Source organism: Bombus vosnesenskii, unplaced genomic scaffold (genome assembly GCF_011952255.1).
Source record: "Bombus vosnesenskii isolate JDL3184/JDL3185 unplaced genomic scaffold, Bvos_JDL3184-5_v1.1 scf7180000015988, whole genome shotgun sequence".
Classification (NCBI taxonomy): Eukaryota; Metazoa; Arthropoda; class Insecta; order Hymenoptera; family Apidae; genus Bombus; species Bombus vosnesenskii.
The window spans coordinates 12,164-26,889 of record NW_022884237.1 but is presented as its reverse complement, the minus strand read 5'-3'; the positions used below and the strand labels follow the sequence as shown (position 1 = coordinate 26,889).

The 14,726-nt window shown below is 45.6% G+C and overlaps 2 protein-coding genes across 2 annotated transcripts; one reads left to right on the top strand and one right to left on the bottom strand.

The window, feature by feature from the left end:
* Positions 1-2,866: 2,866 nt before the first annotated feature.
* Positions 2,867-4,223, bottom strand: LOC117241487. Its single transcript, XM_033507404.1, has 4 exons — positions 4,088-4,223; positions 3,612-4,003; positions 3,140-3,416; positions 2,867-2,955 (listed from the first exon to the last, which is right to left on the bottom strand). The coding sequence occupies exons 1-4, from the start codon at positions 4,221-4,223 to the stop codon at positions 2,867-2,869; spliced, it is 894 nt and encodes a 297-aa protein (XP_033363295.1).
* Positions 4,224-6,890: 2,667 nt separating this feature from the next.
* On the top strand, positions 6,891-7,721 carry LOC117241486. The gene is made up of 2 exons (XM_033507403.1): positions 6,891-7,170; positions 7,300-7,721. Exons 1-2 carry the CDS (start codon positions 6,891-6,893, stop codon positions 7,719-7,721), a joined length of 702 nt encoding a protein of 233 aa, XP_033363294.1.
* The last annotated feature ends 7,005 nt before the right edge of the window (positions 7,722-14,726 follow it).

The window sequence follows — 14,726 nt, the reverse complement described above, 5'->3', positions numbered from 1 at the left end:
AAAGACCAGATGTAGAGTTTTCTTAGAAGTGGTAAGCACTTCAACACCCTCCCTAAAACTCTACATCCCTACGAACAATTATCTCAAATTTACAAATTATCTCTTAATATTTTTCTCCCTCTTGTCGTAAATAACTGAAACTTAATTTGTCAATGCCTTCTCAAGTACATTTGCCAGCCGCCTTTCTCTTTTCCATACAAATTAATTTATTACAAAAAGAACTAGAAGACTAAACAGATCATGTGGAGTTTTTCCTTTTTTTTTTTTTTTTGAGAAGTAATAATCACTTCGACACCCTGCCTAAAAACTCTACATGTTTACAAACAACTACCTCTTAATATCCTTTTTACTTTTCAAGCCTAACTTTTTTCTTAAATATTCAAATCTCGGTTTTGGCAACGTCTTTGTACATATATCTGCCAGTTGCTCTTCGCTTGTTACATACGTTACATCAATTTCGCCTCTATTGTATAAATCTCTCAAGAAATGATATCTTACGTCAATATGCTTACTTCTTTGATGGAATTCTGGATTCTTAATTAATTTCACGGCACTAGTATTGTCCACACATAGCATATACTTAAGGATCTCTATTTTACATTCAAGAAATATTTCCTTTGGCCACATAATTTCTTTCGCTCCTGAGCTGCACTGACATATTCAGCTTCGGTCGTAGATAGAGCTATACATTGTTGTCGCTTACATTGCCATGTGATGGCCGCATTCGCATACTTACATACAACGCCTGATGTCGATTTTCTTGTTTCTTCGTCGCCTGCATAGTCAGCATCGCTAAAGGTTTCGAGACTGCCTGCTTTTATATATAAGAGTCCCATGTCTGCGGTCCCTTTTATGTAGCGCAAAATTCGTTTGACTAATTTCCACTGATACTGGTTTGGATTCTCTAAATGTCTCGCCGCTATATTTATTGCAAAACTAATATCTGGCCTACTTACAGTTTGTAAAAACATTAAGTTCCCTCTGTATGGTGCGCTACAATCATTATCGCCTATGTTACTTTCGCTCCAATTAGTCTCGATAGGTGTAGAAACACTGTTTGCCTCATTCGTATTAAATTTTTCCAATATGTTTTCCACATACCTAATCTGATAAATGAATATTGAACCATCTTCTAATCTATAGATTTCAAGTCCAAGAAAACTCTTTACTTCTTTCGAACTCGTAATTTTGAATTCTTTATTTAAATCATCGAATAATTTATCAATTAGAGATTCGTCTGAAGTTGCTACCAGTCCATCATCTACGTATATGGTCATTAACATTAATTTGTCGTCTTCTGTATAAATATAAAAACAAGGATCTGCGTTACTCTGATAAAATTTTAAGTTCGAGATAAATTTTGTGAAACGTTCCGTCCAACATCTTGGAGACTGCTTTAAGCCATATAGGCCTTTTAGCAATTTACAAACGCGACTTGTACCATCATCACAACCTTTAGGTTGTTTCATATAAATATCTTCTTTCAGACTTCCATATAAAAATGCGGTTTAAATGCCGAACTGTCCGTGGTGTAAATTATTTTTGGCTGCAATACTGAGCATTAATCTAATTGTGTCAAACCGAGCAACGGGACTATATGTTTCCTTATAATCTATGCCTTCTTTCTGTGAATACCCTTTTATTACTAGTCGCGCTTTGTATCGTTCCGAGTTGTCCGGATTTAGCTTCATCGTTAAGACCCACCTATTGCTAAGTACCTTCTGATCTTTAGGTTTTTCTACAAGAATCCACGTCTTATTTTCATGGTGCGATTTCATTTCATCATTCATAGTCGTTTTCCATAACTCTTTCCTTTCAGATCTCATCGCTTCGTTAAAATCCACCGGTAATTTTTCCGCTACGTACGTTACTGGGTTCCCATAAAAATCGGTTCGTTTGATCTTATCTCTATCTCTCAATTGTCTCACATTGTCGCTAGTTCCATGCGGTTGTTTTTCATGTTCACTCTCTGCACTTTCATACGTACATGCTCTATCGCTCTGCGCACTCACATCTTCGCTCTCGACAATTTTCGGTAAACTTAATTTTACGAATTTCGCATTTTCTAGTTCGGGCTTGAATATTACGTCACGGCTTAATATTACATTTTTTACTGTTGGCACGTACAATCGATACCCTTGTCCGTCATCTACATAACCTACCAAATATCCCTTGTTAGCCTTTTTGTCTAGTTTTGTTCTCTTCTCCGCAGGTATGTGTGCAAAGCACTCAGTACCGAAAACCCTAAACTTTTCTAAATTCGGCGGTTTCCCGTACCACAGTTCATATGGTGTTTTCTTGTCTTGTCTTGTCGGCCCCGCCTTATTTATGACATGTACTGCTGTGTTCATGGCTTCGGCCCATAAAAACAGCGGTAGATTTGGTTTCGGATATAGCATCGACCGACCTGCCTCTACTATTGTTCTATTTTCCCTTTCTGCGACACCATTCTGTTCAGGAGTGTATGGGACGTTAATTGTGTGCCTAATTCCCTGACTTCTTAAAAATTCTTTGACTTTTTTATTTTTGAATTCTTTCCCTCCATCACTATGAATTTCGTTAATTTTATCATTAAACTGATTCTCAACTTCTAGGCAAAGGATTTTTAATTTTTCAATTACTTCTGACTTAAGTCGTAAGAAGTACATCTTTGTGAATTTTGAAAAATCATCGTTAAATGTCAGAAAATACAGTTTCTTGCCTAATGACTCGACTTCCATAGGTCCACATACATCCGCATAAATAATTTCGCGAGGTTTAGTCGCCCGATTGATTTTCTCCTGACAACTCGATCTATGATGTTTCCCGTACGCGCAACGTTCACAGAAAAAGTTACTATTCTCTACCACTTTCATATTTGAATTCTTTAAGAACTCTTTAACATGCCTGATATTTTGATGACATAGCCGTTCGTGCCATAACTGTAACGTGTCCGCGTTTGACTCCGCTCTATTGCTAAAATTACAAACTGACGGTATGATAACTCGCGTATCTACTTTATACAAATTTCCAATAACTGACCCTCTTGCTATTATTTTCCGATTTTGTAAAAATACACAATTGGTCCCTTCCTTTGAAATACAGAAATCTACGCCCCTTCTTGCGACAGATCTAATCGAAAATAAATTTGTTTTCATACCTGGTACGTACAGAACATCGTTCATTGTACATGTTACCCATTTGCCGTCCACAAAAGTCTCTATTTTAATTTTTCCTTTGCCGCACGCATCCATGAATGTACCATCGTCGATCTCTATCATCGTATTATCGAATTCTTCGAAGACGCTAAACCATTCCCGTCGTTCTGTCATGTGATCCATAGCTCCTGAATCGATTATCCAAACATCAGCTTGTATCGCTGAGGTATTTCCTAATAGACCAATTCCGCTGTGATCCCGATTTTGATTTCTAGGTTCCTGGTTGTCTCTTCTGTCACTTTTAAAACAATTTTTACTTGTGTGGCCTTTCCTTTTGCATATAAAGCATCTAAAGCAATCCTTCTTTAGATGGCCAACTTTTCCACAATTGAAGCAGCTTGGTCCTTGTTTCTCGTATTCACGTTTACTTGACTGCTTCTGCTGTTCCCTTTTATAATTATTATTTTTTGTTACCAGTACCACCGATGTTTCCTGGTCGTCTTTCTTCCAACTGATTTCTTCCGTCATCAGCCTGGTACCAAGCCTGTCTAAGGTCTTCTTTTCTTCTTCCACGGAATCCCACGCACTGTGAAAATGATCAAATTTGTATGGTAACACCGATAAAATGCGTGTTATCAGCATTTTCTCGCCAATTTCACTTCCAAGGGCTTTCATCTTTGCCGCTATGAGTTCCAACTTTGATAGGTTGTACGAGACATTTTCAGATTCTTCCCATTTAAGATCGAAGAACTGCTCCTGGACCATATTTAAATTCTCATCCGACTTCATGTCATATACTGTATTCAACTTTTTCCACATTTCGTGTGCTGTTGTGCAACATAAAACAAGATTCAACGGTTTCCTTCCTACTGAAGTCACGATTAATTTTCGCGCTAATCGATCTGCTTTCAAAAATCTTTCACGAGCGATTTCTTTCTCCGCGCTGTTACCTGGATGACACAGATTACCTTCACACACATTGATCAGGTCGTCATCTTCGCCCAAAAGTGTACGCATAACAAAACGCCACTGGAGCCACTTTTCGTCACCGCGTAACATCTCGATCTTCGCATTTGCTGATTCCATTTTAGCACTATCCCTTATTTTACTATGCACAACACTTTAACAATTTGTTCACTTCACGTTGCTACCTTGCAATTTACAGCCCTGGGCCCATAACCTGTTGAGGTTATTCGATGTGTAAACAGAGAAAACACGTGGATAAGTTGTAAGGCAGAAAATATATTTAAATAGAAGTGTAATAAGTAAGAATACAATTTGAGCTGGTCCAGAACCGCACGCAAGCTGTGTTACCCAATAACTGAAAAACCCCGAAGTCAACGTCGCCTGTCTACTGTTTATGGCCTGACTTCGTCGCAGTCTTTTATCTACGCGCTGTCGATGGCTTCAGTGCTTGAGTAAAACTAAAAAGACCGGATGTAGAGTTTTCTTAGAAGTGGTAACCACTTCAACAGCGAACCTAAGCCCGCAGACAAAGAAGCTGGCATGGAGGAAGCCAGAGAAGCGACGACGCTAGGGGGTCGAAAATACGCATCCTCCAGACGAACCTAGGAAGATCAAGGCGAGCGCAAGACCTGCTCTACCAAACCATTCGGGAGAGCACGGTCGCCCTAGCGGTGGTGGCGGAACCATACAGAGTCCCGGATGCTTCGGAATGGGCCGGAGAGACGGAGGGAATCGTTGTCGTCACCTGGACATCAACGCCCGGGGCATTCGCCCGCGGAGCCCTGCTGGAACGCGGCAACGGATACGTAGCGATCGAGTGGGCAGGGATGGTGGTGGTGGGTGTGTACGTGTCACCCAACAGCGGAAGGGCAACATTCGAGGAATTCCTGGACGGAGTCGGCGACTGCGTCAGGCGACGACTCCCCCGGCAAGTGCTCGTCCTGGGAGACATCAACGCGCACTCCATGGTATGGGGGAACGCCAGGACCAACGCGCGCGGCTGCACGCTGTCAAACTGGACCGCGGGACTTGGACTCCTGTTGGTGAACAGGTGCTCGAGCAGTACCTGCGTGGCGTGGAGAGGGAGCTCCATCGTCGACATCACATGGGCCTCCCCCGATGCATTCAGGCGGATCTCAGGCTAGAGAGTAGCCGAAGGGGTCGAGACACTTTCGGACCGCCTCTACATATTCATGGAGGTGGACACACCTGGACCCCGAACGTGGACTACAGGCGATGGTCGCGGTTCGTCTAGGAAAGGACACGCGTGCCCACTGCCAAGATGGAAGGTTAAGGAGATGAACGGGGATCTACTCCGGGCGGCTGCCATAACAACAGCTTGGAGCTGGGAAGCCCCGACGGCGACGACCGAGACAGACGTGGAAGAGGAAGCCGAGAACCTACGCCGAGCCTTGACAGCAATCTGCGACGCATCCATGTCACGTGCCATACCAGGCACGGTGCGAAGCAGGGCAGTCTACTGGTGGAACCCTCACATCGCGGAGCTGAGTACGAGCTGGTGTCCGGGCCCGAAGACAGTACCTAAGGGCCCGCCGTTGGCGACGACGCGACGAAGAAGGAGTCTCCTCGCGCTACCGGGCGTACCGCGTGCTACGGCGCTCGCTGCAAAAGGAAATTAAAAACGCGAAGGACCGTGCCTGGTTCGAACTGATCGGAACAGTCGAGGCCGACCCATGGGGAAGGCCGTATAGGACGGTGACGCGGAAACTGCGCGCGAAGGGCCCCCTGGCAACGACGGAAATGGAACCTGCCCTGCTGCTGCGGATCATTGCGACACTGTTCCCCTCGTAAGAAGACAGGGCGACAGAACGGCCGCGGGAACCGACACGGACGTTGGAATGGAGGGATGACTGGGAAGTCACAGAGGAAGAGATATGGGAGGCGAGCAGAAGAATGGTCTCCCGCAACGTGATGCCGGGCCCAGACGGATTCTCGGGTCGGATCTGGGGGGAAGTGATGGGAGTCATGGAACCCAGACATCGGCGCTTCTATACAAGATGCCTGAAAGAGGGAGCCTACCCCCGGGCATGGCAGACGGCGAGGCTGGCCTTGCTCGGTAAAGAGGGTCGACCGACGACCTCGCCGTCAGCATACCGGCCGATATGCCTGCTAGACGAGGTCGGCAAACTGCTCGAGAGGGTAGTTGCCACTTGCTTGGAGCGACACATAGCGGGCCAGGTGCCAGGTTGGCACGAAAGCCAGTACGGCTTCCGGAAGGGACGCTCGACGATCGACGCGGTAAGACGCGTGCGGACACTGGCAGAGGACAGAGTTTCCCGGAACGACGTGGCGCTGGCGTTTTCCCTAGACATCGTCAACGCGTTTAACTCCATGCCGTGGGACAGGATACCGACGGCCTTGGAGCACTTCGAGGTTCTCAGCTACCTCGTCCGGCTGATCCGGTCCTACATCGGCGACAGGTGGATTTGCTACAGCAACAAGAAGGGAGAGGAAAGGCGTCCTGTTGAGCGCGGAGTCCCGCAGGGCTCGGTACTGGGACCGATCCTATGGAACATTACGCACGATGAGGTACTGCGATGCCCGCTGCCCCCAGACGCGGCCATGTAGTGCAACGCGGACGACACCCTGGTCCTGGTCGGGGGTCGTGGCTGGCACGGGACACTGCGCATCGGCGAAATCGCAAGGGCCTCCGCAATCCGTGCCGTGCGCGGATTGGGCCTGAGGGTCTCCCCTGCGAAGTCGCAGGCCATCTGGTTCTATGACAAGAAGCGGCAAGGGACCCCACCGCCCGGCCTATGCATAAACATGGCAGACGAAACCGTCCAGGTGGGACCGCAGATGAAATATCTGGGTCTCGTCATCGACAGCCAGTGGACGTTCGAGCCACACTTCGATTGCCTGATTCCGAAAGTGTCGGTGGCTGCTAATGCCTTGTGCGGCCTGCTACCGTACATCGGCGGAGGAGGAGACGCGGTGCGCCGATTTTCAGAGGGCGTCATTCTGTCCCGAGCGATGTACCCCGGTATGGGCGGACGACCTGTTGGCGAGCCGCCGCAGCATCCTGCTCCTGAGGAGGCTACACGAGGTAACCGCCATCAGAATCATTAGGGGATACTGGACGGTGTCTCACGCGTCGGCGACCGCCATAACCGCCCCCCCCCCCCGTGGAAGCTCCGTGCGCTAGCGCTCAAAAAGTGATACACCCACCGGAGAGTATGGCATCCGGGAGAAGATCCGACCGAGCAGGCTGCTCCGAACGACATAGGAACCGCTGAGGATGACACGTGGGACCGGTTGCGATCCCAGCTGATCAAAGAGGGAGGTGAATATCTGGGCGCGGAGGCGGTCTTTTCAAACTGGGAGGCATGGAGGAGCCGCCACGGCCTCCCGCTCACATTCAGAATGACCCAGATACTCACCGGACACGGCATGTTCTGCGAGTTTCTGAAGAGAATCGGACGGGAGACGACAGACATCTGCCACCACTGCGGAGAGGACAGGGACATGGCGCAGCACACCCTGGGATTCTGTCCGACGTGGGAGCTGCCCCGATACTCCCTGCGGCACGCCACAGGAGGAACATTGACCCCCACTCCTGTGATTATAGAGGCGATGCTGAGGGGGCCACAGACATAGACGATTTCCTCGTAGCTTCCGAGAATGACGAACAACATCGCGAAAACTTGCAGGTCCTGTTTCAACGCCTCAACGACTACGGGGTCGTTATTAATTCCGCGAAGTGCGAATTCGGCGTCCGCGAAATTCAATTCCTCGCTTATACTGTAACCGCCGAAGGGATAAAGCCGCTGGCTGAACGCGTGGGCGCTATCGCTAAAGTACCGCAACCCGCAACCGTTAAAGATCTTCGAAGATACCTCGGTATGATTAATTACAGTCGTTTCATACCGAGGGCCGCGCACACTCTCCGACCACTCAACGACTTATGGAAAGGCACAACCAAGCGCAACGCGTCTATTGAGTAGTCCGAGCATGCGAAAAAAAGCTTCCGTGAGTCGAAACGCGTTTTGGTCGACGCGACAATGTTAGCGCACCCGATCCCCTGCGCGCCCGTTAGCCTCGCGGTCGACGCATCCGATTACGCTATTGGTGCGGTATTTCAGCAACGCGTCAACGATTCGCGGCAACCACTAGGCTTTATGACAAAACTGATATCCCCCGCGCAACGAAAATACAGAGCGTATGATTGCGAATTGCTGGCGATGTACTACGCGGTTAAACGCTTCCGACATGCCGTCGAAGATAGGGAGTTCGCGATCTATACAGATCACAAACCTCTAATTTATGCGTTCAAGCAGAACCTCGACAAGTGTTCGCCAACTTTCCAACGGCTCCGTGATACAAAGCGCTACGCCGCCTAAGCGTAACACGACGCACTCAATCCGTCATCGATATCTCCACGCACCTTCCGCCGAATTTCTCGGAAGAGCATACACTCGCCAGCCGCGGCGGCACTTCTAATGAACGCACTCTAGTGGGAATATCGATGGCGAACGAAGGGAAGAATTAGTTCGATCGAAAAAATAAGGACATTCGACCACGAGCCGCGAAGCGCAAAAGACGAAAGTAAACGAGTCCGCTATTATCGAGGAATCGCCAGAACGTCGCTATTGTTGATCGTCGTTAAGTATCAACTGTTGTTAACTGTTAATTGTTATTCGTTGTTACCAAGTTTAATAAACGTTATTGGTTAAACATAACTGAGTGCATTTCAGTACCTATTACACCATTCCACCTCATATTTTTCGTGCACAATACAATTTTTGGGTTTAAGCCGCTGGGGAGCGAAGCTTTTTTATGAATTTTTTTTATTTTTTTCTGTCCTGAAAACTTGGTCGCAAAACAGGACGCTTCGGTAGTCTGCTTTTTGGGTGCTGTGTAACTTTGGGGAGGGGTGGGATGGGAGGGAGGGGGCGGGGGAGGGGGAATAATGAATAATATGTATCTGTCGGAGATGAAAGAACACCGGAACCTTTGGATAGCCCCGCAACATTGTAATCTAAAGTCTACTGTAGTCGTAACTAAACAATTACATTCCAACAAGCCACACGCAGACCCTATTCTTCGAGTAAGATGATTGCCAGATGTCGATGCGTCTCCGCAGTACATGTTCGGCTAGCCCGAGGGCCCGTTATAAATCTTAAGGTTTAGTTAACTAAAGTCCTTCAAACAGACAAACAGTCTCAGTCCCAACTACGGGAAGATAGGGGAGACATATTTTTCAACGAGCGGCGTCTCCCATTAGCAACTTTCCCTCGAGGGCGGCTAGCATCTTTTTCTAGCCACCGATATGGAGATTGACCAATTAGCAGCAACGCCAATTTCCCTTACTTTCTGAACGAAGGCTTTTCTCGACGAATCCGATGATCTCGTATCCTTAGACACACCCCGTTATAGTTTTCCTCTGTGGCATCATCGGGACGGGAAAGGCATTCTTTCTCGCGATCTCATTGGTGAAAGGAGTAATTCTTTACGATCAGTGAATATTACGCGTCCGACTTAGATTTTGTGAGTACGTTCATCTATCATCCCGTCGACCGCGGATTCGTTATTGAACCTAGGATCATTGTCATTAGTATCTCGAGCACCTAACTACCGCGGTTACTTGTCCGGTTCTATAATAATCGTATTTGCACTAGTCAATGTCTTCTCCATTGCATAACGACAACGTGTAACCCAAACGAAGATTCGTTTCACGTCCCTAACCCTAATTCTAATGTAAACCCGACATCAGAAGTGGGATCAGTGCCGGTTATAACAGTGCAAGAGTTTACGACCATCGTGCGCGAATTAATTCCGTCGCTAGTGCAAAATATCGAGTGTGGAACCTAACAATTTTTCGACTTCGCTGCATGGTGCGCAGCTACCAATCTGATTATGGAGGAAAATCCTTTACAAAGCAGTACCCCGAATATAATTTCTATACCGAGTGTCGAATCGACTTCTACGTAGTGGAGGCGCTAACTGGTAGATCAAGCCATCCGGGTGAGTCGTTTCCATTTTACCCCGATTTCGGAGCCGAGTGTTCGCTAATTAAAGAATCCGTAGTCTGGAGAATTTCTGACAAAAGAACGATTGATATAGTAGTAATGCGAGGAATAAGAGATATTGGTACTAAACGTATCGCTCAAATCTTGTCCGTTGCAGGTGTTAGTGGTTAGAGATAAATTTTTCATGTCCTCGCTGATAGTTATTTAACAATACGATATCGCGATTACTCGTTAAATTTTAAGCCAATATTTTGACGTAATATTACACAAAATAGCCCCGCTATGTGTAAAACAAAAATAATTAATGCCTGTAATAAAACCGCTGAAAACGAGATCGATGTTAATGAAGTTGACAATGAGGTACGTGGTAGCGCTAAAAGTCGATTAATCTTTCTTTTCGAAAATTCAGAGATTCATCCGTTACGGGTTCCCTACGTACTCGTACAAAAAATACAGGCCAGTTAGAAGTACAATTAATTGATCCTAACATCGCCGTACAAGGAGTCCTAATAGACTTCGCGAGCGCAGAATAGTACGTGATAGAACAAGCGACTTAATTACAGCCAAAAATCATAAAGTAATTCACCGTTCGCGAGCCCTGTGTTACTCGTGAAGACGAACAATGGTTCAGATAGATGATAGGTAGATTTTCGAGAACTAAATAAATATACGGTCGCGGATCGGTATCCTTTACCCCTCATTGCGGATCAAGTCGCGAGATTGCAAAAGCGAGATATTTTATTATTCTAGACATGGCCGGTGGGTTTCTCCAAATCCCTATTCATCCTAATTCTAGGAAGTATACAGCATTGATTACCCTCGATGAACAATTTGGATAATAAGTTGTTGTTTTCTTCGAATTCTTTTGTGCCTTTGTTCGATCCATTCGATGTCCTTTATTTGCATAACATAAGTGCGTGCGCGTTTAGTGTTTCTTCCGGAAGTCATTTTCGGGACGGCGATACTATGCTGACCCTGTCGAAAATGGGGATTCTTATACTTTCGGACAACCCTAATAATTGTGCAGCTCATACTTTTCTAAATATTCTTATATTTATGTTCTTCCTCGCTACAATTTTGTGAACCATCAAAACGTTTACTATGAAAATCCTCAGGAGTAGTCGCGTGCCAAGTCTTCTGTAGCATTTGATCCTTTTTAATTGTGGTGACATAAGAAATCATTTGGTCGGAGTGATCTGTACTACACTTTCCTTCATTGTATTCAGCAGCGGCTGCTGATTTCGATGTTGCGAACAAACGAAACGAGAGATCGTTCTTGAGATTTCTTTGAAAACACGTATAACAGCCAACGTGCCATTCGTACGTTGTCGTCTATTTGGATGATGTCCTAATTATTGCCGTCTCGACAGATCAAGCTCTAAAAGTATTGCACACCGTACTAGATACCCTCGTAAAAGCCGGATTCTCCTTTAACTTTTCAAAATGTTCTTTTCTAAAGGCATCGGTACTCTATTTGGAATATGTAATTTACGACGGAGAAGTTCGTCCCAATCCGGGTAAAATGCACGCTTTGAGTTCTTTACCTGCGTCAACGACCGTCACACAGCTCAGGCAGTTCATAGGTTTAGCCCTTTATTTCCGAAAATTCGTTCCTAAATTTTCACGGGTAATGAAACCCTTGTATGCGCTTACTTCCGATAATAAAAACATGACTTGGACAGATAGGCATGGAAAAATAAAGCAAAAGGTAATTTCCGCCCTGACCGACGCGCCGGTGTTAATGGTATTTGACCCGAACTACCCGATAGAACTTCGTATCGACGCTAGTTCGGATGGATATGAGGTTATTTTCATGCACAAGATTGAAGGTAAAAATAGAGTAATAGAATATTACAGTATAAGAAGTAGCCCTGCGGAATCTAGATATCATTCTTACGAACTAGAAACGTTAGCAGTTGTGAACGCCGTCAAGCATTTCCGTCATTATCTCCACGGACGAGAATTTCTTGTCGTCTCCGATTGTAATCCTTTGAAGGCATCCAGTAGTAAGATAAATTTAAATGACAGAATTTACAGGGGGTGGGCTTACTTACAAACTTTTACTTTTGACATTCTGTACCGGGAGGGTAAACGAATGGCCCACGTAAATTTTGTCTCGCGAAATCCTTGGATTAGACTTGGATCACCTTACGATCAACGAAGTTATAGAGAAGGAAATCAATCTGACCGAAATCTCCGAAGACTAGCTATTAGTGGAATAACGTCGCGACTCCCAAATTTCTGGGATCGTCAATAAATTACAGAACGAAGAGCTCGCGGAAGACGTCGTGAATGCGTGTGAGTTACGGTCCGGTACCCCTCATCGTAAAATACAGAGAAAAGGCAGAACTCTCTGCTTGTCCATTGTCCCCAGAGGTTTTAGATGATCTGTTATTAACCATGTGCAACAGTCAATTATGCACTTAGGTTGGGATAAAACGCTTGAGAAACTGTGCGAGTGTTACTGGTTCGAAGGAATGGCGGAGTATGTTCGCCAATTCGTCACGCTTGTCAAGTTTCGAAGGCCAGTTCAGGTAAAATACAAGCTGAATTACATCCTATACCTAAGACCAGCATACTTTGGCATACAGTTCACGTGGACATAACGGGCAAACTAAGCGGTAAAAGTGGCTCGAAAGAGTATGTCATTGCTTTGGTCGACGTCTTCACTAAATTCGCATATCTGCATCATACTCGTAAAGTAGATTTCCTTAGTAGCTTAGTTAAAGCACTTAAGTACTATATTTTTATTCGGCAGTCCCTGCCGGATAATAGCGGATCAGGGAAGATGTTTTACGGGCAAAGCATTTCCAGACTTTTGTCAAGATAAATACATTAAACTCCATTTAATTGCGACCGGAGCTAGTAGGGCCAACGGACAGGTAGAGCGTATTATGAGTACGCTAAAAAAACATGTTCACAACAATAGAAACCAACTGGCGGTCCTGGCAAGACGCGATCGGGGAAATACAACTGGCCTTAAATTGTACCACCAACCGCGTGACTAAGTCATGCCCGTTGGGACTACTAATCGGTAAAACAGCGAGACCCTACGGCTTATCCCTACCCGACAATATCCAAGAAAGAGAAGTAAATATCTCCCATATAAGACAGCAGGCGATAAAGAATATAGAAGCAAGCGCCAAATACGATAAGGATAGGTTCGATGAAAACAAAGCTAAAATAGTTAGGGTCAACCTTGGCGATTTCGTATTACGCAAAAACGAGGAAAGAAACCAGACGAAGTTAGATCCGAAATTCAGGGGTCCATTCGTAATAGCAGAGACTTTGGAAGGAGATAGATATACCCTAAAAACCTTAGACGGCAAACGATCATATAAGGACAGACACGACAGACTGAGAAAAATGCCAGAAGGCTGCGTCCCTGCTGAGTTAGACGTCTGCGGTGATGACAACGGCGGTGATAATAACGATGCAAGTACACTGACCTCAGAGGATCATTAACGCTGCGTTGTGGCCATAGTAATACACCGAGTGGTTTTATGTGCTTTTTGTTGTAATCCGTTGAGTGGGTTGATGTGTTTTTGTTGTAACCCGTTGACTGGGTTGATGTGCTTTTGTTGTAACCCGTTGAGTGGGTTGATATGCTTTTTGTTGTAACCCGTTGAGTGGGTTGATGTGCTTTTTGTTGTAACCCGTTGAGTGGGTTGATGTGCTTTTTGTTGTAACCCGTTGAGTGGGTTGATGTGCTTTTTGTTGTAACCCGTTGAGTGGGTTGATGTGCTTTTGGTTGTAACCCGTTGAGTGGGTTTATGTGCTTTCTGGGTGTAATGCACCCAACGTGGCAATATGATCCAACAAACTGAGGTTCACCAGTGTACGAAATCGAAAATGATCTGTTGTGTCATTACGGTCTGACTGGCGACTCACAGAACGCACCTAACACTTTGAATACAAATTATAACATTACAAATTTCTATTCTCTTTTATTTTTCTGTTGTCAAACCTCCGAACGAAACTTTGTTGTTGCACTGGACCCTTGACTTACTTGGACATTTAGTTAAATCGTAAATAATGTCAGTTGTATCGAATCTAATGTAAGAAAACACGATATTGTAGTTACACACGAGGACGTGTGATAGTCAGGATGGCCGTGTCGGAGATGAAAGAACACCGGAGCCTTTGGAATTTTGGATAATCCCGCAACATTGTAACCTAGAGTCTACTATAGCTGTAACTGAACAATTGTAGTTATTCAACCCGATTGTAATTGTTCGAGAGTCGTGATAATGAGCTTGGGCTCGAGGCGACAGTCAGTCGCCGAACGTAGCCGCGGTCACGGGATGAACGCTTTGCCTAACAAAGGTATGGAGTAATTCTATAGCTCTCCTTAAAAGAAATATTCGTGGCGACACGCGACAGTAAACATTCCAACAGTTTCTGTCCCGTGGTTGGCCACACGCAGACCCTATTCTTCGAGTAAGATGATGGCCAGATGTCGATGCGTCTCCGCAGTACATGTTCGGCTAGCCCGAGGGCCCGTTATAAATCTTAAGGTTTAGTTAACTAAAGTCCCTCAAACAGACAAACAGTCTCAGTCCCAACTACGGGAAGATAGGGGAGACATATTTTTCAACGAACGGCGTCTCCCACTAGCAACTTTCCCTCGAGG

Coding starts and splice junctions, on each gene's coding strand:
- LOC117241486 (XM_033507403.1), top strand. CDS start 6,891: ATGGCAGACGAAACCGTCCAGGTGGGACCGCAGATGAAATATCTGGGT. Junction 7,171..7,299: donor TCCTGAGGAGGCTACACGAG/GTAACCGCCATC, acceptor CCCACCGGAGAG/TATGGCATCCGGGAGAAGAT.
- LOC117241487 (XM_033507404.1), bottom strand. CDS start 4,223: ATGGAATCAGCAAATGCGAAGATCGAGATGTTACGCGGTGACGAAAAG. Junction 3,417..3,611: donor AGGAAACATCGGTGGTACTG/GTAACAAAAAAT, acceptor AGAGACAACCAG/GAACCTAGAAATCAAAATCG. Junction 2,956..3,139: donor CGATGTTCTGTACGTACCAG/GTATGAAAACAA, acceptor TTGTAATTTTAG/CAATAGAGCGGAGTCAAACG.